Below are 26,485 nucleotides of genomic sequence, written 5' to 3'. Positions count from 1 at the left end.
ATATTTGTTATAAACTGTCTGTAATTCTTGACTGGTCAATTTTTCTCCTAGAAATGTTAATCCTCGCACTCTACATTGACATTTATTTTGTTAAATTTCATTCCTGCTTCTAGATAATGCTTTAGTTAATCTTATACCACACTCTTCTAAAGTTCTTACCCATTTTATTATATTGATTCTTTACACTTTTGTGCCATCTATATTTTCAAAAATCTTTCTCCTTAGAGCATATTCTGTGGTATCTAGTGCCTGGCTGTGGATAACAGATTTCTTGGTGTATTTGGGTTGATTACTAGATCTATGAAGGTAGGAGTTGTCTGTAGGGCACCATTGTTGAAGCTGTTCATAGCATCTAGGAAATTGATGCAGGTGTGGAAGTGTTCAAGAACCGCCACACATCCATCAAACTCTCTCTAGAAGTGGTGGTGGAAATGCACCGCTACACGCTGGGGACCGACTGGCTAAGCAGCAGTTCTGAAGAAAAGGATCTGGGGATTAGAGTGGATGAGAAGCTGGATGTGAGTCAGCATGTGCCCTTGTTGCCAAGAAGGCCAAAGGCATATTGGGCTGCATTAGTAGGAGCATTGCCAGCAGATCGAGGAAAGTGATTATTCCCCTCTATTCGGCACTGCGTCCAGTTTTGGGCCCCCCACTACAGAAAGGTGTGCACAAATTAGAGAGAGTCCAGCAGAGGGCAACGAAAATGATCAGGGGCTGAGGCACATGACTACGAGGAGAGGCTGTGGGAACTGGGCTTATTTAGTCTGCAGAAGGGTGAGGGGGGATTTGATAGCAGCCTTCAACTACGTTAAAGGGGGGTTCCAAAGAGGATGGAGCTAGGCTGTTCTCAGTGGTGGCAGATGACAGAACAAGGAGCAATGGTCTCAAATTGCAGTGGGGGAGGTTTAGGTTGGATATTAGGAAACACTATTTCACTAGGAGGGTGGTGAAGCACTGGAATGGTTTACCTAGGGAAGTGGTGAGATCTCCATCCTTAGAGGTTTTTAAGGCCTCTGTTATAAATGTAAAGGGAAGGGTAACCACTTTTCTGTATACAGGGCTATAAAATCCTTCCTGGCCAGAGGCAAAATCCTTTCACCTGTAAAGGATTAAGAAGCTAAGGTAACCTCGATGGCACCTGACCCAAAATGACCAATGAGGGGACAAGATACTTTCAAATCTGGATGGGATGGGGGGGAAGGCTTTTGTCTGTCTGTCTGTGTGATACCTTTGCCGGGAACAGATCAAGGATGCAAGCTCTCCAACTCCTGTAAAGTTAGTAAGTAATCTAGCTAGAAAATGCGTTAGGTTTTCTTTGTTTTTTGGCTTGTCAATTCGCTGTGCTGGAGGAAATGTGTATTCCTGTTTTTGTGTCTTTTTGTAACTTAAGGTTTTGCCTAGAGGGATTCTCTATGTTTTGAAGCTGACTGCCTATAAGATTATCTTCCATTCTGATCTTACAGAGTTGTTCTCTTATCTTTTTTTTGTTCTTCTAATAAAGTTCTGATTTTTAAGAATCTGATTGGGTTTTCTGGGTCTTAAAAATCCAAGGGGTTTGTGCTCATCTTGTTTATTCTCAAGCCTCCCCAGGAAAGGCGGTGTAAGAGCCTGGGGGATATTTTGGGGAAATAGGAACTCCAAGTGGTCCTTTCCCTGTTCTTTGTTTAAAACACATGGTGGTGGCAGCGTTTTACCTAATCCAAGGGCAAAGACTTTGTGCCTTGGGGAAGTTTTAAGCTAAGCTGGTAGAAATAAGCTTAGGGGGTCTTTCATGCAGGTCCCCACATCTGTACCCTAGAGTTCAGAGTGGGGAAGGAACCTTGACAGCCCGGCTTGACAAAGCCCTGGTGGGGATGATTTAGTTGGGGTTGGTCCTGTTTTGAGCAGGGGGTTGGACTAGATGACCTCCTGAGGTCTCTTCCAACCCTAATATTCTATGATTCTATAATATATCAGAGGAGTGTTCCCAATCCCAACCCAAGATAATGGTGTAGGCTAGGGTTGGGGCTAGCTCTACCACAAGGGGCTTTGTGTTCTCCCTATGATGACCTCCATCTGGGAACTGGATTAGGGTTTAATGTCCCCATGAATGCACTGCAGGAAGATGGTCTCCCCGAGGGGCTTCAGGGTTGGGGACAAAGTTGTCCCGTACCAGGATTTGCCCACACCCAGATTCTACTAGACCTATCACCTCAGTTCCATTTATTTGTACAGGAACTGTTACCTTTGTTGGGGTGCGCTTCCAGGCACAGTTCTCTGCCATCCATACTTGCCCATAGCTGCACTTCATATAGAGGAATTCCTGATAATGATGGCCCTGATGCCCATAGGAGAAACAGGTCCCCAGTGGTTAGCCCCAGGACTGCTGGGAGGAAACTTGGGCTCTGGGGATGTCTTCCCACAGATGCTTGGCCTCCTTGCCCTTCCTGGCCTTTGGGCGGGGAAGTCATTGGGGGACCCCAAGGTTTATGTTTGAGCTGAGGCTGGAAGGCCTGGGGCTTCTCCCAGGCTCCCAGCCTTGGGCTTGAGGGCTGTCTGGGCCCTTGTTAGGCTGGGGCCTTGGGGAGCCCCAGTCTAGCTTCTCTCTCCCCTGATGGCTTCCCCCTTCTATTGAGGGTTCCCTCTGGAATCAAGCAATGGCTCAGATGTGGGAATTAGAGCCATATCAGCTGCCAGATAGTTTTTCATCAGTTGCATGGCGTTGGTAAGTGTCTCTGGTTTATGTCTGAGCACCCAGTCCTTGCCCCCCTTTGGGAGGATTTGGGCAAACTGCTCGACCAGGATGAGTTCAGCCATCTCTACTCTGGTCCATCATGGCTTTAGCCACCTCCAACATAGGTCTTGCAGTTTCTGGGTGACAACCCGGGGTCAGGCCCTTGGAGGGTACCTCTCCCCATGGAACCTCTGGTGGAAGGTCTCTTTGGTAATGTTGAGGTAGTCCAAGATGGCCACTCTGACCTGGGGATAGTCAGGGCAATCTCTACATCCAGTCCTCAGTGTGCAGCCTATGCCAGTCCAGTCAGGTAGGGTGCCAGCAGGATGGCCCACTCCTCAGGGGGCCATTGGGCAGTCATCACCACCAGCTCAAATGTCATCAGAAAAGCCTTGGGGGTTATCCTCAGGGCCCATCTTTGTGAGCTTCATGGGAACTGGCATGGCTCTTGGGTTTGGGCCCAGGCTCCTCAGTGGAGAAGCTCTGGGGGACTCCTGGGGCTGCATCAATGCCATGATTTGTTGAACTAAACTTTGCTGCTGTTCCTGTTGCTGGACCCCTTAGTCCCAAATCAGTTGCTGCTGCTGGGTGACCATTTGCTGCAGGAGCTGTTGCTGCTGTTGCACTGCCTGCTGCTGCTGGTTCTCAGTCATCCATTTCAGCAACCATTCTAACGCCATCTCTGCTGCCTACCAGCCCATGTTATTCTAAATCAGGAGGTTTGGCTGCCTAGGTCAGTCAATCTCCACTTCTCTGAGAATGCACTCCACCAATTTGTAATTGTCCTCACTTGGAGAGTGTGGCCTAGTGGTCACAGTGTTAGAGAGCTTATTCCTTCACTCTCCCACTTCCCTGGTCCTTCTCTCATGAACAGAGAGCAACAATACCCAAAGGCTGAAGGTGCAAACAATTCAATGTTTATTGGGGTGAACTTCCAGCAAGCTTAAATCCAAGTTCCTTTTTCCTTATTTTCGAATCCCAATTTACTTCCTTTTTGCCCCTAATTTATATAGTAATATTCTTAGCTATACCCTAACCAATCATTCTACTGAAATTTACCTGTCCAATCCTAACATATTGTAACATGATTAGCTAACCAATTATATCCCACCACCTTAATTAGTTTACACCCAGCAAAATTAATTATACAGCAGACACAAACAATCACAGAACCAGACAGAGATCATGCAAATAAACAGTAGCAAAGTGGGAACTAGAATGACAAAAATACAGAAGTGAGGATTTCACAACTACATCTATAAAGACATAAGGGTTTCCCAGCTGTGTCTATTGAAAAGTGAGTTCTTACCAGACAGAAAACTATCAACCTAAATTTCCTTTTACATCTTCTAGGCTGTTCTCTTTCTCTGGAGGTGATAGATCGGATCACCTTGCTAACACCCCATATTGACTTGTTTGGAATGTGAAGATGTGACCGTTCGCTTCCCAGCTTATGGCTGCCTCTGCTGCTTAGCCAAAGGCATTGGCCTAAGAACAGGGCCTCAGACTGTCACAGTGAGAGAAGGCCCTTACACAGATTCTTTCTTGTATACCTCTATTACTAGCTAAATAATAAACATATACCTAAATTATTGAAGTATAGGCCTTTACAGGCAGGCCTGAATATCTATATCCTAACACACAGCTGCAACTCCTGACTGCCAAGGTGGTTGTGGGAAGGGGAGTCGAGGCCCTCCCACTCCACCAGACTTTGACCCAGGTTCCTTTGGGCTACCAGTAGTCTAGAAACCAAGGCTGTCCTCCCTGGGTCTTTTCCTTTTGTCCCTCCCCCCCAGCTCCTCCCTGCATCAGCTTAGTCCAAGGCCTTTGCCTGGTGGGGAAACCCAAACCCCAATAAGTAAGAGGGGTTACCAATGTCCAAGGTCCACAGGATACTTCCCTCTCTGGCTGTCTCCAGTGTGGGTCCTCCCTTCCCTCAGGGAGGGCCCTTTGGGCAGCTGTGTTAGCATCTTAAGCTTCCCTCTGCATCTCCAGCTCTGCCCCCCAATGAGCTAATTCCCTGCCTTTTAATTCTTACAGCAGATGGAGTATGTGCTGCAGATGTAGTGGGGCGGGGCGGGGCAGTCTGAGCCCAAAATAATCCCTTGTTGCCCAGTGTGGGGTTTGTACACTCCATCATAATAACATATTCCAGTTTCACATTTCTATGGGGAAGAAGGATTTGAACAGTGATCTGCCACCACTCAGGTAAGTGCTCTAACCATTCAGCTATGGGACAGTCTTATGTGGGGATGGGAGGACACCCTCAATTTCTCCTCTTAAATCTGTTCCACTGTGACTAAATAATGAAAGAATCATGGGGTCAGAGAGAGAGAATCAGGAGAATGACTCTGTAGCCTGGTGGTCTGAGGCCTCAGTGGGGAGAACAACAATCCTGTTCCAGAGACGTTTTAAAATTATTTAGCCACAGTGGAACAACTTCAACAGGAGAGAATGAGGGGATCTCCCTTCTCCCTGTAGAATAGTCCAGAACCCAATGGCCGGCTCACTCACTTGAGAAGTGGCTGATACCTGTTCATATCTCTTCCAGTAATTTGGGGAGGGGACTTGAGTTTTATTCCTTTCTCATTCACTAGTTTGTTGTTTAGTGAACCCCATACAAACCTAACGCAGCACCTAATTCTCCACCTCTCACCTTGCTAATTCTGCTGGGGCTGTGACCATCCCCCGAAGCCCAGGCCTGTGGTGGCCACGCCCTCACTTGGCTGTGATTGGCAGTCAGCGCTACTCAGACTGTGTCAGCCACAACCACAGCACCTTGCAGTTACTGGCCACTGTTGGCAGGTAGGCCGGGCCATGCAGGGCACTGCAAGGCCACACTTGGCAATACAAGGCTGGGCCACGCTGAGCACTGTCAGGCCAGGCTGGGCACTGATGGGATGGGCCAGGCCACACTGGGCACTGTCAGGCCACACCAAGTTAGGCACTGCAAGGCTGGGCCACATAGGGAAAGGTTAGACTGAGAGAAACTGGGCACTCTCAGGCTGGGTCATGCTGGGCACTGTCAGGCTGCGCTGGGCTCTGTTAGGCTGGACTGGGCACCGTGAGACTGGGCTATGCTGGCCACAGTCAGGCCACGCTTCACTGGCACTATGAGGCCATGCTGGGCACTGTGAGGCTGGATTGGTCACCATCAGGCCAGGCCACACTAGTAACTCTGTGGCCAGACTGGACACTGTGAAGCTGGGTTGAGCATCATTAGGCCAGACTTGTCACTGTCAGGCCAGGCCATGCTGGGCTCTGTGAGGCAGTGTTGGGCACTGGAAGACCAGCTGGGCCAGGCTGTGGTTTGGCACCATGTGGCTGGGTTGGGCCAGGCTGTACCGGGCACTATGAGCTTGTGCTGGGCACTGTGAGGCCATGCTGGGCACTCTCAGGCCAGGTAACATTGGGATCTGTCAGACCAGGCCAGCTGGGCTGGGCAGTGTCGGAGTGGGCTGAACCATGTAGGGCGTTATCAGGTCTGGCTGAGCTGGGCATCATCAGGCTGGGCCAGGCTATATTAGGCATCATTAGGCTATGCTGTGCTGGGTACCATCAGGCCGTGCTGAGCACCACAGGTTGGCTGTGTTGCGCTGGGCACCAAGGGACTCAACTGGGTTGTGCCAGTCTGCTCTGATAAATGGGTGAGTTGGATTGTATGATGGGGATGCTTGTGATAGTGCAGCACAGGGCTCAGCATCCCTGGAGGTCCCTTCTGGTTTATGTCTTATGTTCCTAATATCTCATGTTTCAGATGGTCACTTACAGAGGTCAGGAACAGATTCCCCCCCACAATCATTGTACTGTAATTATGTGACTGCCTAGACAAAATACCTATGATGCTAATGGGCCAGGAATACTGCAGTTTGGAGGCAAGCACTGTAGGTGCTAAGCCTGGTGAATTCCAATAACCACTCAGACACAGGGCTAAGTGAAAGGGCATTTTACTAAGGCTGGCAGGAAAAGGAAAGGTTGCTGCTACCCTGCTTAAGGAATTATAGTTCAAAGGGTGCAAGAGTTGTTCCTGTTTGGGTACCTGGGAAAAGCCGATCAAGAGCCTAGAGACTGGGGTGCCATCACCAGTTCAGTCTTTATTGAAGCACATAGGCATCTGCAGGTTTCTAAGCCAGGTTCAATTTGTGTCTCTCACTGGGACTCTTCCACACTGGCTCCCTGCCCAGCCACTGCTACTCCCCCATAAGTCCCATACAAACCTAACCCAGCAGTGACATTCAGCTGTCACAGCCTGTTCCACATATGGCTCTGTCCAGTTTCTGGAGCTTCTCCCTGCTGCCATATTGCTCCCACTCCCCAGACAGAGCCCAGCCACATGCTGGATCAGGAGTTGGATCTTTCCCCCTACCTGGCCCAGGGAAAAAGATGTGCAGTGGGGAAGGGGCTGATGGGTGTTGGATTCCCCTACTTTTCAAAAACATCACAGTATTCCAGTGGGTTGTGGTTGTGTTTTTTTTGTTTTTTTGTCTGAAGCATGAGAGCTGGGCACAGCTGGAGATGGGACACTGGATGGTCTAGGGTTGCAGGATGTTCCCCGAGGTACACCCCCCTCCCTGAGAACCAGTAGCTAGGTCATTCTTCTGGTGATCTAGCATTATCTACACCAGGGGTTAGGTCGGCATTGCTACATCCCTCAGGGGTGTGGATTTACAGCCCCAAGAGACGTAGCTATGCTGATGTAAGGGGTGTGTGTGTGTTATGCTTATAAGAAGCACATGGGATCTTTTTCAGGGGAAATGGCAATATGCCACGTTTATTGAAGATACAACAATTAACATATGCATTCAATCACACCACAGACACACACACACACACTGTCCCACCAGTCAATGTTATAGTTACCAGTCCAGAGTCCGGATCAATCTAGTGGCCAGCTAGGTTGATCACGGGTAGGTAGGACCTGGGTTCTGTCTGCAGGACGAACCTAAAGTTTCATGGCAAGGCACCCTGTTTATATAGTGATTTTCCTTCATTGGGACCAATGAGTTTTGCACCATCATGCTGTAATCAATTGTTGTTTGACGAGTGCTTGTTTTCTTAAATTTGTTTGTCTCATCCTTTATCTTGTTATTTCATCAAATCTCTCAGGGAGTTTCCCATGCTGGTTTTGATCACAGATCTCTTGTCCCCATTTATAGGTGCCTGTCTCATCTTTAGAGTCGTTAATCTGCCCTCCTCTGACATTTCAAAAGGGGCCTGTTGCAGCCTCCTGGCGCCCTTGCGTCTGTCTCTGGCTCTTCCCTAGAACATCTGGTTCAGTGATGGCCTTCACACTTATCTCTTAACACACATTCCTCATTCACACACAAAACAGAATTAATTTACATAGAACATTTTGAATAGGAACATCAAATTGCATGCAGAAGAAAAACAATCATGGCATTCTTTTACTTATTTTAAAATACTAAGCCTACAACAAAGTGTTGACCCTCAAAGGTCTATTACTGCCTTGAAATCAGTCCAGACACAAAGAAATTCTGGCTGATGCATCTCTACTAATAGCATATTAGGCCATTCCTTTCAAAAAGGGTGGCTGGCAGGATATGGTCAAATCCTACATCAATATGTTTAATATATGCTACATTATTATCTTATTATTCTTTATCCTTCATTCTAAATTATACAAAATACAAGCATAAAATCCTACTACTACATGTCCCCTTTTTGACCCCTCAAGGACAATTCTTGAATGGGTCATATTTTATGCAATTGTTTCATAGCAATATACTGAGAGACAATTTGAGCTTGTGGTTGTAATTTAACAAACATTCTTTTTGTCCAACAGCACATACAACACATTCCTAGCAAGTAAACACAGGACAATATTAACACAACTAGTAATGGGTGAAACAATATGCCCTTAGAGGTCAGGGACCAGCCTGTAAAAACACTGTACCAATGATAGGCCATCAGTTCTTTTTCAGAATTAGCAATTTTTAGCATGTCTCCATTTGCATGTAATATTTGAATGACATGTGTCATAACCATAGGGGTAGCCTAAATTCCTTCTTACCTTTAAGGGGTTAAGAAGCTCAAATAACCTGCTTGGCACCTGACCAAAGGAACCAATGGGGACAAGAGAAACTTTCAAATCTGGTCAGGGGGAGAGGTTTGGTTTTGGGTTCTTTGTGTCTGTGGCCATTTGCTCTTGGGACTAAGAGGGACCGGACATCAATTCATGTTCTCCAAATCTTTCTGAACAAGTCTGTCATATTTCAAACATGTAAGTAACAGCCAGGCAAGGCACATAATTTTATCTTTGTTTTCTCAACCTGTGAATTTTCCCTTTGCTAGAGGGAGGTTTATCCCTGTTTTGTTGTAACTTTGAAACTAAGGCTACAGGGGGTTCCTCTGTACTCTTTGAATTTTCTGCTACTCTGTAAGGTTAACTACCAGCCTAAGTTTACAGAGTGATTCTTTTACCTTTTTCTCTTTACATAAAATCCTTCTTTTTAAGAACCTGACTGATTTTTCCATTGTTCTAAGACACAGGGGTTTGGTCTGTAGTCCCTTTGTAACCAATTGGTGAGGATATATGCTCAAACCTTCCCCAGGAAAGGGGGTGTAGGCTTGGGGGAATATTTTGGGGGAATAGGACTCCAAGTGGTCCTTTCCCTGATTGTTTGTTAAATCACTTGGTGGTGGCAGCAATCCCAAGGCAAGAAAGGAATCTGTGCCTTGGGGAAGTTTTAACCTAAGCTGGTAAGAATAAGCTTAGGGGGTCTTTCATGCAGGTCCCCACATCTGTACCCCAAAGTTCAGAGTGGGGAAGGAACCCTGACAACATGCTTCCCTATATCCCTGTGTGTCTGTTGTAAAAATGGAGTCACCTTTGCTTCTGACAATAAGTGATAAGTTAGATCATGCCAATCCAGGCCAAGGGTAACAGAAAAATTAACCGGAGTGGTGGTTATAGTTCTCTGTGCTTCTTCTATCTTTGGCAAATAGTACGTGTAATTGCTAATATATAATACACGGGCATTACATCTACATTCAACCACTGGGGGCTGACTAATACATGCATCTTGCAAAAATACTGTTTCCCAGGATGTAACACATACACATTGTCCGTTGTACAAAACACGCGTCACGTTTTTTAGTTTGTCCCACACACATGTTCCCAATGAGGTATCTCTGCTACATGGTGCTGTGGTGACAGGTAGGGACAAGCATACCCATTTCTGAGGGCTCCATTCCATACACTGTTGGGTGTCCCAATAATTTCTCCTGTTTCCCAGCCCACTGACCCGTAGCCAAAAGGATCCAGTGGTCAATTTTGGAAGCGGGCTCACTTTCCATATTTCTGTCTCCACAGACTGTTGGTGAGCAATTTTAACAATAATTTTACCTCATAACAAATTAGGCTTAACCAGGCTGGAAACATATTGCATTCATTTATATTTGTAGGTATCGAACAAGGACCTTTCCCGTTGTTTTAAAAGATGTGTTAATACCCTAACATTTCTAGATATTTCCTAAAACATTTCGTGTTCAAGTAATGCTAAACTAAGAATTTGCATCTCAGTACATCCTATGGCCAAGGCAAATTTATTTCCTAATTCTATTTGTTGTTTATACAGCAGCCAGGAGGTGGTGTTTAGCCACCGCCACATATTCCGTGTTGCTTTTAGGTTTCCCAGACTTATTTGTACCAAGTCCACAGTAGTATCTGCCTGCTTGTGAATGAGACTATCTTGCAGTTGTGACAAGGAACTTAACTTATTCTTCTTTACTTCCAGGTCTACAGTATTCATAATCCCTGCTCCAAAACCAACTCCTCCTAATATGGTGTCTGCTACATGAAGATGTTTTCCTGTTAAAATACTGGCATTCCTTGAACCTCCACCCTTCTGCAACATTGATTTCTGTAAATACAGTTAAAACGCTTATTAATCCTTTTCTGCCTAATGCAGTAGAGTTTTTTTTTATAACATAATACACAACAATGCTAGCAACAAAATAAATACCACAAGACAAAACATAAAACACAATTTTTGTTGCGAATGTAGATTCACGGTATTCTGGGTTGCTCTTCAGCTGGTACCAGCTTTTCCTGAAGTTTTGAAAGGCAAAAATAACATTTTTCTACCCCTTTTGGGGTGGCAGATTATTACTTAAAATATCCCTTTCTTTTACAAATATCCTTGCTGATTGCAGGCAAAACAGGAATTACCCCCATACTTTCCTGCGTTTTTGTTGTATAGGCAGGCCAGCTTTCAATGGCTTCTACCTTTTAAGGGTTTAGGGGAAATTATCCCACTGTTCAGTCATTACATTCATGAGGTGGTGTACCTCAGTTTCCCTTTTTATACAGCAGACCAGATTTGTAATGTTTTTTTCTGCTGTGCTAAGCTTTAAGTTTATTTACAGGTAATAGCTGAGACGCATCATTACCATTTGACCTTAGAGGTTTTTTTAAAAAATCATACACACTATACATTGTTACAGGGGCACTTATTAACATTAAATATATCCCAATGTTTAATATTAACAATAACATTAGTGTCAAATTTATTAAAGGTAGAAACCTTGGGGTTTTGGTGAATTAAAAGGTAGGCGTGTCATGCATATAAGCAGACCCCTTTTGTACCTGTTTTCAGATTTCATCACTGCATACTGAATTTTTCTACTTAGGGTTAACCTGTCCCTCCCTTACTGTTAGGTTTGACTCCTTTTTCCACCTTCCTCTGGAGGGTCATAATTTGAGCCATTTGGTTTTAGGTAGTTTGTTTGCTGACTAGGTATGTCCTTTATCTGCAGCTCCTTTGTGCTGTCATTTATGGGCAGTTCTCTCCTTTCTCTATCAGTTAGGTAATTTGCATCAATACAGATGCTTTCTGGCTTGCTTTTGGATCCAAAGCCATCAGCAGCTCAGAGACTCTGTCTTTAAAAGGCCACTGTGGCGGGATGGTCCCCCCGCCGTGCCTTGAAGGGCTTAAAACAACCCTGGGAGAGGGCTGTTTTGGGAAAACAGTCACAGCTGTAGCCTGTGTAATTAGGGCCCAGCTGGCCCTTATAAGAGGGCAGTGGGCCAGAAGGAGGGAGACTCTCTCTAGCTACATGGAGGGTGGAGGACCTGGCTGCCTGAGAAGCTGAGGAGGTCAGGGCTGGGGAGGGGAAGGGCAGAGGGAGCTGGGGAGCTCCAGCCTAGCAGAGCCCCAGGCTGCAGCCCGAGGCCGTGCTGAGGCAGGGCAGAGGGAGCACCAGCCTAGCAGAGCTGCAGGCTGAGGTAAAGGCCCATCAAAGGGTACTAAGGCTGCAGAGAAGCAGCCCAGACCTAGACAGAAGCAGCTGGTCTGACCCCCCACCCCTTGCCGATGATGAGTGGTACAGGCTGTAGTCTGCCCCAGGGAGCGGGGGCTAGACTATGACTGACAGTTGCCACTGAGGCAAGGGAGGGATAGGGGGTTGGGGGTTCCCCTGGGGACGGGAGACCCAGACTGAGGGGGTATTGCCAGGGGGCAGAACCCTAAGCTAGAAGGGCACCGGGGTCCAGGAGGGGCATGGGGCCAGTGGCAGGCGAGACACTGACTGGCAGAGAGCTCTTTTCAGCTAGGAGTGCCAATTCCCTGGACAACCAGCAGGACGTGCCGCAGTGGTGAGTCATTGCCCCACGACAGCCACCATCAACTTTCACCAAAGTTCTGTTTACTTTTCACTTTTAACTCCTGCTTTCAAAACACACAGCGATCTGAAAAACAAAACCCAACCTATTGTGGCTCCTTTTGGAGCCCTAATAGGATTTTAATTAAATAGCATGTTTTGTTTGCATTTCTTTTACCCCTTTACAATATACACTGCACATGTCTTGGGGAAAAATGCACATTCCTTTCATAGTTTAACTTTTATAACATTATATTAGCCATATCAATTTTTACCTAAGGTGTAACTGTTTCTTTTGTGCTCAGAGTTTTTATGTACCCTTATCAAAATGACAGTCTGATTACACAGAGCCAGCTTAAGGTTTAGTGTTTCTAACTTTGCTTCTTTGTGTACCTCAACCCTGCTGTTGCTCTGGGGGGGCACTGTCTTTTTTTAAAATTTCTTATTCTTTTACTACAGCTCTTATCTGCTATTTTGTTACCAAAAAAACAAATCTAGAATCTCTTCCCATTCTTCTGGTTTTGACTGCCCTGATGCAGCCATGGCTTTGGTTTTTAAAAAGCTATTGAACTTTATAAAGCATTGAGGTACCTTTCATGGTTAAATGCTAAATACCAAAACCAAACAACACTAGCTACCTGTGTCTGGCACAAAGTGTCTGTCAGTTTTTCAACTTTGAATGAAAGATTCAAATGGATTTTAATGGTATTATTTAAAAACCAATCAAAACAAAAAACCTATAAAACAGTTTTACAAACCAGGAGTGTTGATTTAGGTCCTCAACACACACACATTGATGACATCATCATCATCTGGACCCATGGAAAAGAAGCCCTTGAGGAATTCCACCATGATTTCAACAATTTCCATCCCACCATCAACCTCAGCCTGGACCAGTCCACACAAGAGATCCACTTCCTGGACACTATGGTGCTAATAAGCAATGGTCACATAAACACCGCCCTATACCAGAAACCTACTGACTACTATTCCTACCTACATGTCTCCAGCTTTCATCCAGACCACACCACACGATCCATTGTCTACAGCCAAGCTCTATGATACAACTGCATTTGCTCCAACCCCTCAGACAGAGACAAACACTTACAAGATCTCTATCAAGCATGCTTACAACTACAATACCCACCTGCTGAAGTGAAGAAACAGATTGACAGAGCCAGAAGAGTACCCAGAAGTCACCTACTACAGGACAGACCCAACAAAGAAAATAACAGAACGCCACTAGCCATCACCTTCAGCCCCCAACTAAAACCTCTCCAACGCATCATCAAGGATCTACAGCCTATCCTGAAGGACAACCCATCACTCTCAGAGATCTTGGGAGACAGGCCAGTCCTTGCTTACAGACAGCCCCCCAACCTGAAGCAAATACTCACCAGCAGCCACACACCACACAACAAAACACTAACCCAGGAACCTATCCTTGCAACAAAGCCCATTGCCAACTGTGTCCACATATCTATTCAGGGGACACCATCATAGGGCCTAATCTCATCAGCTACACCATCAGAGGCTCGTTCACCTGCACATCTACCAATGTGATATGTGCCAGCAATGCCCCTCTGCCATGTACATTGGTCAAACTGGACAGTCTCTACGTAAAAGAAAAAATGGACACAAATCAGACGTCAAGAATTATAACATCCAAAAACCAATTGGAGAACACTTCACTCTCTCTGGTCACTCGATTACAGACCTAAAAGTGGCAATACTTCAACAAAAAAACTTCAAAAACAGACTCCAATGAGAGACTGCTGAATTGGAATTAATTTGCAAACTGGATACAATTAACTTAGGCTTGAATAGAGACTGGGAGTGGATGGGTCATTACACAAAGTAAAACTATTTCTCCATGTTTATCCCCCCTCCACCCACCCCCCACCCCCCCACCCCCCGTTCTTCAGATGTTCTTGTCAACTGCTGGAAAATGCCCACCTTGATTATCGCTACAAAAGGTTCCCCCTCCCCCGCTGCTCTCCTGCTGGTAATAGCTGACCTTAAGTGATCACTTTGGTTACAGTGTGTATGGTAATATCCATTGTTTCATGTTCTCTATGTATATAAATCTCCCCACTGTATTTTCCACTGAATGCATCCGATGAAGTGAGCTGTAGCACGTGAAAGCTCATGCTCAAATAAATTGGTTAGTCTCTAAGGTGCCACAAGTACTCCTTTTCTTTTTGCGAATACAGACTAACACGGCTCCCACTCTGAAACACACACACATCTGTGTGTGTGGTGTAGAATATTGTGTATAAATATATTGTGCAAATATGTGAAGTGTTGAGGACCTAAGCCAACATACTTCTTTTCTTAACATCCCATACACTGCTTTAATTTTTACATAGATTACATTTATATACAGTTGGGGGCAGTTAAGTTCCAATAGAAGCCCATTATGTTCTTTTAGCAAATTTGACTAAATTGTCCATAGTCAAATTATTTAAATCAGATTGTCTCTTTGCCTGGATTATTTACAGACATTTCTTTGGAAAAGGGCCCATTTTTCCTTCAGAATGGCTGGCTGCAAAGAAACCAAGAATTATTTCCCTGTAACACTTTTCCTTTTTAACATTTTCACAGTTTAACTGCTTAATTCCCTCCAGCCTCTGCAGAGTTAATTTCTCACTCTTTCCTTAAATCACTTGCTTATCTCCCAAAATGACACCATCAGTTCAGATATCACCAGAAATCTGAATTCCCCATGCCTGTACTTACTCCTTTCCTTACTCCTGCCACTATGCCCCCCAGGGCTCCCAACCTGTTTTCCAATCTCTTTATCTGTTGCCTGTCTGCTTGTCTGGTCCTGATCCTGTTTTCCTCACCGAACCTTCCCTTCCCATGGGCACAGGCTTTGTCCCACTAACCATTTAGCAAGGAGGGTGGGCTCCTTAACGTGCCCCCACACCTCCTGGTCCCTTTTCTTAAACATTTTTCTTAACATTATGAAATCACAACAATATTACACTCCTATATCCCCCATAGTGAAGTCTTACATAAATCTACTCCTTATTTGCCCATGCTTGTGCTGGGTCTTACAAAACACAAAAAGTCTATACTCACTAAAAAAAACTGCCTGACAGAGCAGGAGGGGAAACACTAAGCCCCCACCTTTTGGGTTCGATCCTGCTACGACCAAGGGTATATTCACCTATGCAATTTTTCCCCGACAGATGGCTAGGAGCAAGGATTCTGATCGTCCCCCTTATGGCACGGCACTTCTACAACCGGGGGTGTGCACACCTGAATGATTGATCACTTTATACGTATGGCATACCTTTTACCAGTATTTTCAATAATCACAGTGCATGTCTTCCCCCTTTTGCAATTCTCCACCAAAAATGTTATGCTTATAAGAAGCACATAGGATCTTTTTCAGGGGAAAAGGCAATACACTGCATTTATTGAAGATATAACAATTAGCATATGCATTCAATCACCCCCCGCACACACACACTGTCCCACCAGTCAATGTTATAGTTACCAGTTCAGAGTCTGGATCAATATAGTGGCCAGCTAGATCACAGGAGCTGGGTTCTGTCGGTCGTGACACGATGCTCTGGGGAAGTCTTGGCAGGATGAACCCGAAGTTTCATGGCAAGGTACCCTGTTTATATGGAGATTTTCCTTCATTGGGACCAATGAGTTTTGCACCATACAGCTGTAATCAATTGTTGTTTGACAAGTACTTATTTTCTTAAATTGTTTTTCTCATCCTTTTATCTTGTTATTTCATTAAGTCTCTCAGGGAGTTATCCCAGGCTGGTTTTGATCACAGATCTCTTGTCCCCATTTATAGGTGCCTGTCTCATCTTTAGAGTCGTTAATCTGCCCTCCTCTGACATTTCAAAAGGGGCCTGTTGCAGCCTCCTGGCACCCTTGTGTCTGTCTCTGGTTCCTCCCTAGAACATCTGGTTCAGTGATGGCCTTCACACTTATCTCTTAACACCCATTCCTTATTCACACACAAAACAGAATTAATTTACATAGAACATTTTGAATAGGAACATCAAATTGCAATGCAGAAGAAAAACAATTATGACATTCTTTTACTTATTTTAAAATGCTAAGCCTACAACAAAGTGGTTAACAAAATGGGATTAAGAAGTGGTCTTTTTCCTCCTCAGAAAGGTTGCTCACTGGTAGTCATGGTAATTATCTCCAATGCCTTGGTAAGGAATAACTTGTCCAAAGTTGCTTGATGCAGAATTTTTGTCCCAAGAAAGAAGGGAAATAAGCCACAGATTTATGTCCTTCTGATAAATTTTTTGGCTCTACAAGAAATTCTCTTAAGTGGGATCCCCAGAATCCAAGGAAATCAGATCTTATGGGCTGAAATAGAAGCCTTTGGATTGGTTTGAATCCAAGACAGATCAGGTTAGTCTTGAAATAAATATTTTGAAAAGAGATCCATCTTGGATAAGAAAGTCTTGCATCCATGAGCTGGGATTCCTCTCAATGCAGAGGAGAGAGAAAAAGAGACACCATAATTCTCAGGACAGATTCAACAGATAGATTCAGTTGTGCCTTCTCAGATCCTGGGATAACTGAAAGAATAGATGCCCTTGAATCGCAGGGAAGTTTGATCACTCCTTTGGAACTAGCTATTCACTTGGTAAAGGCCACAAGTCTGTGGGGAGCCTTACTAGAGGATCTGTTCAAGAGAACTAATTCAGCTTTGATTCTGAACCCAATCTCCTAGCCGATCCACTCCTCCAGTGGCAGCTGTATTTCTCCAGCACTGTCATTTTCTGAGATCTAAGATTATTTATTTTGGTATTCATAGAATCATAGAATATCAGGGTTGGAAGGGACCCCAGAAGGTCATCTAGTCCAACCCCCGGCTCGAAGCAGGACCAATTCCCAGTTAAATCATCCCAGCCAGGGCTTTGTCAAGCCTGACCTTAAAAACCTCTAAGGAAGGAGATTCTACCACCTCCCTAGGTAATGCATTCCAGTGTTTCACCACCCTCTTAGTGAAAAAGTTTTTCCTAATATCCAATCTAAACCTCCCCCACTGCAATTTGAGACCATTACTCCTCGTTCTGTCATCTGATACCATTGAGAACAGTCTAGATCCATCCTCTTTGGAACCCCCTTTCAGGTAGTTGAAAGCAGCTATCAAATCCCCCCTCATTCTTCTCTTCTGCAGGCTAAACAATCCCAGCTCCCTCAGCCTCTCCTCATAACTCATGTGTTCCAGACCCCTAATCATTTTTGTTGCCCTTCGCTGGACTCTCTCCAATTTATCCACATCCTTCTTGAAGTGTGGGGCCCAAAACTGGACACAGTACTCCAGATGAGGCCTCACCAATGTCGAATAGAGGGGAACGATCACGTCCCTCGATCTGCTCGCTATGCCCCTACTTATGCATCCCAAAATGCCATTGGCCTTCTTGGCAACAAGGGCACACTGCTGACTCATATCCAGCTTCTCGTCCACTGTCACCCCTAGGTCCTTTTCCGCAGAACTGCTGCCTAGCCATTCGGTCCCTAGTCTGTAGCTGTGCATTGGGTTCTTCCGTCCTAAGTGCAGGACCCTGCACTTATCCTTATTGAACCTCATCAGATTTCTTTTGGCCCAATCCTCCAATTTGTCTAGGTCCTTCTGTATCCTATCCCTCCCCTCCAGCGTATCTACCACTCCTCCCAGTTTAGTATCATCCGCAAATTTGCTGAGAGTGCAATCCACACCATCCTCCAGATCATTTATGAAGATATTGAACAAAACCGGCCCCAGGACCGACCCTTGGAGCACTCCACTTGATACCAGCTGCCAACTAGACATGGAGCCATTGATCACTACTGATCAATACTGTACTGTATTGCTAATACATGTACTGTATTGCTGAGGGCCTTGGGTCTGGGGAGGCAGACTAATTTGTTGCTTCTCCTATCATTGCTATGGAGTCTGATCCTGGGGTTCCTTGATGATCTATTATTATTTTTAATTCATTTAATTAATTCATATGGTTAATTACCTGATGCTAATGGTTCTTACTATTTTGAATGGTTCTGGGGCTTTGTGGCCGTGCATGTGAGCCACACAATGGGGCTCTGAAAACAGGGTGCATTCAGAGAGCAGCAGCTGCTTGATAAGTAACACTCTTTCCTTCATCTTTAATAGTTTACAGGTACTTAGAAGTGACACTTATCTTGATTCTCAGCAGCCGCAGCAGTCACCACCCACTGGGGAGAGAGCAGCAAACAGCCAGGATTCGAAATATTCCTGTGGTCCTGGAGAAGGACAAATTAGATTCTCCCTTTTCTTCAGTGTGAGGTTGGTTATATTTAATTTAATTTTCACATAGAAAATAAATGATGTCTTGATTTTGGTAGACAATGGTACCATGACAGGTTTCAGAGTAACAGCTGTGTTAGTCTGTCTTTGCAAAAAGAAAAGGAGTACTTGTGGCACCTTAGAGACTAACCAATTTATTTGAGCATGAGCTTTCGTGAGCTACAGCTCACTTCATCGGATGCATACCGTGGAAACTGCAGTAGACATTATATACACACAGAGACCATGAAACAATACCCCCTCCCACCCCAGGGGGTATTGTTTCATGGTCTCTGTGTGTATATAATGTCTACTGCAGTTTCCACGGTATGCATCCGATGAAGTGAGCTGTAGCTCACGAAAGCTCATGCTCAAATAAATTGGTTAGTCTCTAAGGTGCCACAAGTACTCCTTTTCTTTTTGCAATGGTACCATGGCAGACTTCCTGTGCCCTTCTGTTTGGATAAGTTAGTTACTCTGAAACCTTAGTTAGAACTAAATTCCTCTCCTATGATGCCATCAATGCTCATGGCCTGATCCGTCCCTTCAGGGCCAAATGGATACAGAACCACACTGCCCAAGGGGAGTTTGGGGACAAATTGTTCTTCAGAGAGGCACAGTCCTTCCCTGAGCACACTGGTAAACCAGGCCTACTCCATGAGCCAGTGCAGAGGAGAGGCAGGGCCTCCCTTTTGGGGTGCTCATAGCATCTCTTCCTCCTGGGAGAATTCTGTGCAAAAAAAAAAAAATTCTGTGAATGCTACTTTAAAATTCTGTCTATTTTATTTGTCAGAATAACACTATATACATTTTGGTATTATTATTAAATTATTTTGGTAATTTATTTAAAAATACCTGTCAACAAATATGTCTTTAAAAATACAGATGCACAAAATTCCCTCAGGAGTAGAGAGTTAAAGAAATCCCTATGACAACCCAGTTCCTGTTTCTCTGCCCCCTCCCCTCCCAGTGCCCAGCCGTGGGGCATCCCCTCCCCAGTGCAAACACTCCTCCCCCAGAGCCCAGCTGTAGGCCCCCCACAGCGCAGACACCCACACCCCCTACCTACCTACCCTGCAGAGCCCAGGGATCCAGTGGGAAAAGCAACCTGATGCTGGGTCCTGGGCTTGTGTGTAGTTCCCTGCATGCTGCCCTTTTCCTTCAGGGCGTGCTGAGAACTGCACTTGCTGGGAACCCTCCAGATCTCTCCCCCTGGCAGTCTCTTCTATTTCAGAGCTGGGTTCTCCTGGGTCCAGAGGCCCCCAGTGGTGGCTAGCAGCTCTGCAGCCCATTTCTGTGAGGAGGAAAAAGGAAATTCTGCATGCACAACTTTAATTTCTGTGCAAATTCTGCATGCACAGTGGTGCTGAATTCCCTCAGGAGTAACCTCTGGAGTCACCCTTAGGGAGCTGTCTTTGCAATGCCCTGACTGTACGTTAAGGACTCAGAGCGCACTGAGCCAGCAGTTCCTCCTAGTCTGGGAACGCGTCCCTCCCTAACCTTAATAGTCTCTTAAAGCCAGTTTTTGTATGGAAATATTACCTCTCCCCTCCCCAGACTGGAATGCCACCCCACATGCATATGCTAACTCACGCACAAACTGCCTTAAATTTACTCTCCAGAATTAAAGGAAAGAGCCCCTCCCCAAACAATATGAACGTTGGGAGCAGGCCTGTGATCTGGAGCACATGCTGCCCTGTTGTTATCCTGTAACTAACTGGAGGAGCAGCTTGGGGCAAGGTGCTGGCCTAGCTACTGGTGTCCTGAGGAGTTGGAAGCTGAGAGGAGTTGGAAGCAGTTGGTGTGAGCAGTGCAGCCAAATCCTCTGAGTCCCGCATGATGCCTTCTCAGGCCTCTTCCCCTGGTGATGTCTCCAACGCCCATCTCGTGTGATGCCTCCTCTACCCCAGACCTCCCTACTGGTGCATCATCCCACTTCCCCCTCCCCACCTCTCTCCATGAGGACACTTTACATCAATGAATGTGAATTGTGGTGGTGGAGGCTGGAGCATGCAGGCTGATCCTGACTGCAGAGTGGAGAGAATGAGTGAGCCACAGCAGATATCTGTCTACACTGTAGTTGGGAGCAAGTCTCCCAGCTTGGGTAGACAGACTTGTGCTAGCAGGGCTCGAGCTAGCACACTCAAAATAGCTGTGTGGACACTGCTGCTTGGGCTGGAGTGCAGGGTCTTGAGCCCATCCAGCCCCCCCTGCTTGAGAGCCAACATTCCAGCCCAAACTGCAACATCCACATTGCTAACACACGTCTGCCTACCCAGGCTGAGAGGCTCACTTCCCACTGCAGTGTAGACAGATACAGAGGGGCCCTGGCCCTGAAGGACTCACCTCAGGCTGTGGTTGCCTCCTTACTCCCTGTCTTCACTACTCAGGAATAGGATATCTCCCCAGAGGAGAGGCACTTCAGCAGCAGTAAGATCTGTGTCTTTTCTCAGCCCCAGTGACTCTCTGTATCTCCAGATAAAGGACTTTGTTTCTCCTATAAATATTCAAATTGAGGGAAATGTGTAGGGTGACTCTTGGACTCAGTCTTCTCCCCTTTAAAGGTCTCTGTGTTGTCATAGGACGGCAACAACATGTCTAGAAACCCACGTGCACCAGATATGACAGTAGTGGCCAGGGAAGATCACCACGAAGCAGAAGATTTTGAGATGACCCTGGCAGAGCTGCATGCCCTGATGGAGCTACGATCTGTGAATGCTCTGAAAAAAATAAAAGAAAGTTATGGAGATGTCTTTGGAATCTGCACACGGCTCAAAACATCCCCCCAAGAAGGGATAAGGGGAGACCCGTTAGATATAGCCAGAAGGCAAGCAGTTTTGGGGAAGAACTTTATACCCCGCCAAAAACCTAAATCATTCCTTCAGCTGATATGGGAAGCATTACAGGATGTAACATTAATTACATTAGAAATTGCAGCCACTGTATCACTAGCACTTTCTTTTTATACCCCGTCACGAGGAAAAAATACAGTGTGTATAGACAACCATTCTGCTACTGAAGAGGGTGAAAATGAGATGGCTTGGATTGATGGAACTGCAATTCTTTTGTCCGTAGCTTGTGTAGTATTGGCAACAGCTTTAAATGATTGGAGTAAGGAGAAACAATTTAGGAGGTTGCAGCATCATATTGAAAAAGAACAGAAGTTTGCTGTCATCAGAGATGGTCAAGTCATCCAAATACCCATAACTGACATAGTAGTTGGGGATATTGTGCCTATCAAATATGGTGACCTTCTACCAGCTGATGGTGTGCTTCTCCAAGGGAATGACCTCAAAATAGATGAGAGTTCACTCACAGGAGAATCTGATCATGTTAAGAAAACTTTGAGTGGAGATCCCATGCTGCTTTCTGGTAGCCATGTGGTGGAAGGCTCTGGAAGAATGGTAATAACTGCAGTGGGTGTAAACTCACAGATGGGAATTATCCTCACTTTGCTTGGAGTGGGAGGAGAACAAGGGAAGGAGAGAGTGAAAAAGAAAAAGAAAGAACAAGATGGCTCGCCTGAGAACAGCAACAAAGCAAAAGCTCAGGATTATGCAGCCACAGAAATGCAGCCTGGAACTAGTGAAGAAAGCACTAATGGAGAAGAGACAGTCAACAGGCAATCAAATTTGCGAAAAAAAGAAAAATCAGTCCTACAAGGGAAACTTACCAGATTAGCAGTTCAGATTGGCAAAGCAGGGTTGGCAATGTCTACAATCACAGTGGTTGTCCTTATAGTTTATTTTTTAATTAAAACATTCTTGATTCAGGAGCATATTTGGACTGCTCAGTGCACCCCAGTTTATATAAAATATTTTGTGAAGTTCTTCATTATTGGAGTTACAGTCCTGGTGGTGGCCGTGCCAGAGGGTCTCCCACTTGCTGTCACTATTTCACTTGCCTACTCTGTAAAGGAAATGATGAAAGATAATAACCTAGTGCGGCATTTGGATGCTTGTGAAACAATGGGCAATGCAACAACCATTTGCTCGGATAAAACGGGAACATTAACCATGAACAGAATGGCAGTAGTCCAGGCTTTCATCAGCGAAATGCATCATAAAATTATTCCTGCATGTGAATCAATTCCTCAGACTACTCTGAACTATCTTTTAACAGGTATTTCTGTGAATTGTGCTTACACTTCCAAAATATTGCCTCCTGAAAAAGAAAGTGGCTTGCCACGTCAGGTTGGCAATAAAACTGATTGTGCCTTGCTGGGATTTCTTCTGGATTTAAAACAGGATTATCAGGCTGTAAGAAATCAAATACCAGAAGAAAAGTTGTATAAAGTATACACCTTCAACTCTGATAGAAAATCAATGAGTACGGTATTGAAAAATGTTGATGGTAGTTACCGAATGTTCACCAAGGGTGCTTCTGAGATAGTACTTAAAAAATGCAACAAAATCTTGAATGCTGCTGGTAAACCTAAACCATTCAACTCAAAGGACTATGATGATATTGTAAAAAATGTGGTCAAACCTATGGCTTCTGATGGACTCAGAACCATATGTCTAGCATTCAAAGATTTCCCAGCAGGGCAGCCTGAACCAGAGTGGGACAATGAAAACAATATTATCATGGAACTTACATGTATTGCAGTTGTTGGCATTGACGATCCATTGAGGCCTGAGGTTCCTGATGCAATAACAAAATGCCAGAATGCTGGCATCACAGTGCGTATGGTTACTGGCGATAACATTAATACTGCACGCACAATTGCTTTGAAATGTGGTATTTTGCATCCTGGGGAGACCTTCCTTTGCTTAGAGGGAAAAGAGTTGAACAGACTAATTCGTAATGAAAAAGGAGAGATTAAGCAAGAGCTCCTAGACAAGATTTGGCCAAAACTTAGGGTGCTTGCAAGATCCTCTCCCACTGACAAACACACATTGGTAAAAGGTATAATTGATAGCACCATCTCAGAACAGAGACAAGTTGTGGCAGTAACTGGCGATGGTACTAATGATGCACCAGCATTGAAGGAAGCAGATGTTGGTTTTGCTATGGGCATTGCTGGAACAGATGTAGCTAAAGAAGCATCGGATATTATTCTCACAGATGACAACTTCACAAGCATCGTTAAAGCAGTTATGTGGGGCAGAAATGTATATGACAGTATCTCCAAATTCTTGCAGTTCCAGCTTACTGTCAATGTAGTAGCAGTAATTGTTGCATTTGTGGGAGCATGTATTACACAAGATTCACCACTGAAAACTGTGCAGATGCTGTGGGTGAACCTCATTATGGACACATTTGCTTCTCTTGCTTTAGCTACCGAAAAACCAACTGAGTCTCTCTTGCTACGGAAGCCTTATGGAAGGAATAAACCCCTAATCTCCCACACAATGATGAAAAACATTTTGGGTCAGGCATTCTATCAGCTTGTGGTCATCTTTACACTTGTTTTTACTGGTGAAAAGCTTTTCGATATTGACAGTGGAAGAAATGCTCCTCTGCATTCCCCACCCTCCAAGCATTACACAATTGTATTCAATACTTTTGTGTTGATGCAGCTTTGTAATGAAATCAATGCCCGAAAGGTTCATGGTGAAAGGAATGTCTTTGAGGGAATATTCAGTAATGCCATCTTTTGTGCTATAACTGGTGGTACATTACTTGTACAGTTAGTTATAGTAGAGGTTGGTGGGAAGCCCTTTAGTTGTACTGAGCTTACAGTCGAACAGTGGCTATGGTCACTTTTCCTAGGGATAGGAACATTACTGTGGGGCCAGCTGATAACAACAATTCCAAATAGCTATTTGAAGTTCTTGACAGAACTTGGTCATGGGCGACCAAAGGAAGAAATCCTTGAGGCAGAACTAGCTGAAGGTGCAGGAGAGATTGACCATGCTGAAAGAGAATTATGTCATGGTCAGATCTTATGGTTTAGGGGGATTAACAGAATTCGAGCTCAGAGCCAAGTAGTGAATACATTTCGTACTTCCTTTTACGAGGAGTTAGAAAAACCACAAACACAAAGTTCAGTTCGCAGCTTAAGAAAATCTAAGCAATGAATTTTAAGTCCTACCTTCCCATTATTGAAACATCACTCAAAAAATAATACTGGGCTAAATGTTAACGCATTCACTGCGTTAAGAAATATATGGCGTTTTTCACACACGGTGATAACAAGACACTCTTTTTGTCTTGAACTGCAAAGGAAGGCACACTGGTGTGAATGGAGATTCAGCATAAAAAGGCTGCTCCTAGCTGTACTCAAAAATGGGACTGAAGAGCTTATTAACAGCACTTATGTTTATCTTGAGCCTTTCATTTGGCTTTTTTGAGGGAAAGGGGTGAGCATGCCTCCAATCTATTAACTAATTTCTGATGTCAGCTGTTAAAATGTGACTAGTTTATTTTATAAAAGATAAAGATCTTTTTATAAAGTTCATAGATTCTTTTAATTTTGCTCTGTTTATGGCACATAACATAGTGGTATCACTGGAGTTTTGAAGTGACTTCACTGCACAGCATGAATGGATTTGAGTACAGTGTTTAATATTGTTAAATCTTGAGAACTGTCTGGAATAACTGGTTTTGTTCAAAATTCAATAGGATATTGTTAAATGTGGAAGATCGATAAACAATGGAACTTGCTTGAAATGTTTTTTAAATCTAACACAAAATGTGTTAAATCAAAATGGATCAGTACATTAGTCATTTTTGTCATTATATTAGCTCATTGCTATCCTGGAGCCCCATCCAGCTCTCATTTAAGTCAATGGAATATTTGCCACTGACTTCAGCTGCGTCGGATCAGGCCCTTGACAATCTGTGGAATGGGAGTATGTTCATTTAAATCTAAGTGTTTAACAACCTCCCTCCAGCAGGAGGGTTGTGTGTACCAGGAGGAGTGTTACGATAGGTGTAGTTGGCATGTTTTTGTTTTGTTCCCCATAGTGTATGAACATTTCTTATTATCAAATAAAATAATTTTGTAAAAAGTTCTTTTCTCCCATATTACTTGATCAAGATAGAGGCCAGCATCTGGGAGAAATCATCAGGAAAGTGCCTAAAGGGGTGGGTTGGCTGCTTTGGCTGCACATGGCAGAAAGTTGGGGGAGCAGCTCCAAAGGGTCCTGTGCACTTTAAGAGGATGAATGGGAGGGGCAATACCATGGCTAAGGCAATGGCTGCTCATCTCACATTTTCAAAAGCCCAAAAGGCTCCCACCTCTCCCTGCAAATGCAGCTTCTCTAAGGGCTTGTCTATGCGCCGCTGTAGCACTTAGGGAATGTCTATACTTAAAACACTGTTAATAAAGACACTCTAAGCCGATGGGCGAGAGCTCTCCCATCAGAATAGTTAATCCATCTCCCCAAGACACAGAGGTGTTGCGCTGTGTACAAAGGGGATTAACTCAGTATAATTACATCACTTGGGGGTGGATTTTTCACACCCCTGAGCAACATAGTTATACCAATATAGGTCTGTAGTGTAGACCAGATCTTACTGAAGACGCTACCTACGCCGACAGGAGAGCTTCTCACATCAACATAGGTACTTCATCTCCCCAAGAGGCAGTAGCTAAGTTGATGGACGAAGCCCTCCTGTCAACATACCACTGTCTACACTGGGTGTTAGTATTTTCCACACCCCTGAGCAATGTAGTTTTACCAATATAAGTTCGTAGTGTAGACCAGGGCACCCATTGCCTCTCATAGCTGCAGCACACACCCATATGCTGACTGCAATGATAGTATGTGTTGGAGACAGAAAGACAGACAGAGTGACAGATTAAGTTGCTCTGGCCAAGGAAGGAGAGACAGAAGGGAAACTAGGCATACCTCTGGGGGAGGCCAGAGGGAGGAGATGATGTGCATTTTTTGATGGGATGA

General features: G+C 44.8%; 1 protein-coding gene and 1 long non-coding RNA gene across 3 annotated transcripts in view; one reads left to right on the top strand and one right to left on the bottom strand.

The window, feature by feature from the left end:
* LOC125640783 (uncharacterized) overlaps nucleotides 1-16,255 on the bottom strand; it is an 84,900-nt gene extending 68,645 nt beyond the window's left edge. The window contains exon 1 of the long non-coding RNA XR_007357900.2: nucleotides 15,840-16,255. This is a non-coding gene — a long non-coding RNA (uncharacterized LOC125640783). The remainder of the gene's footprint in view (nucleotides 1-15,839) is intronic.
* A 2,280-nt stretch (nucleotides 16,256-18,535) lies between these two features.
* LOC125640771 (plasma membrane calcium-transporting ATPase 1-like) lies at nucleotides 18,536-24,948 on the top strand. 2 transcript variants are annotated; one of them, XM_048859657.2, is made up of 3 exons: nucleotides 18,536-18,635; nucleotides 21,218-21,420; nucleotides 21,619-24,948. In XM_048859657.2, exons 2-3 carry the CDS (start codon nucleotides 21,230-21,232, stop codon nucleotides 24,656-24,658), a joined length of 3,231 nt encoding a protein of 1,076 aa, XP_048715614.2. In that variant the 5' UTR covers nucleotides 18,536-18,635; nucleotides 21,218-21,229; the 3' UTR covers nucleotides 24,659-24,948. The 2 variants fall into 2 exon arrangements, with proteins under 2 accessions (XP_048715614.2, XP_074988067.1); XM_075131966.1 differs by having other exon boundaries at nucleotides 21,218-24,948.
* Nucleotides 24,949-26,485: the final 1,537 nt, after the last annotated feature.

The sequence above is a fragment of the Caretta caretta genome, chromosome 8, assembly GCF_965140235.1.
Source record: "Caretta caretta isolate rCarCar2 chromosome 8, rCarCar1.hap1, whole genome shotgun sequence".
NCBI classification, from domain to species: Eukaryota; Metazoa; Chordata; order Testudines; family Cheloniidae; genus Caretta; species Caretta caretta.
Note: the sequence above shows the minus strand (reverse complement) of the source record. Positions and strands in the feature narration are given on the sequence as shown.

Coding starts and splice junctions, on each gene's coding strand:
- LOC125640771 (XM_075131966.1), top strand. CDS start 21,230: ATGTCTAGAAACCCACGTGCACCAGATATGACAGTAGTGGCCAGGGAA.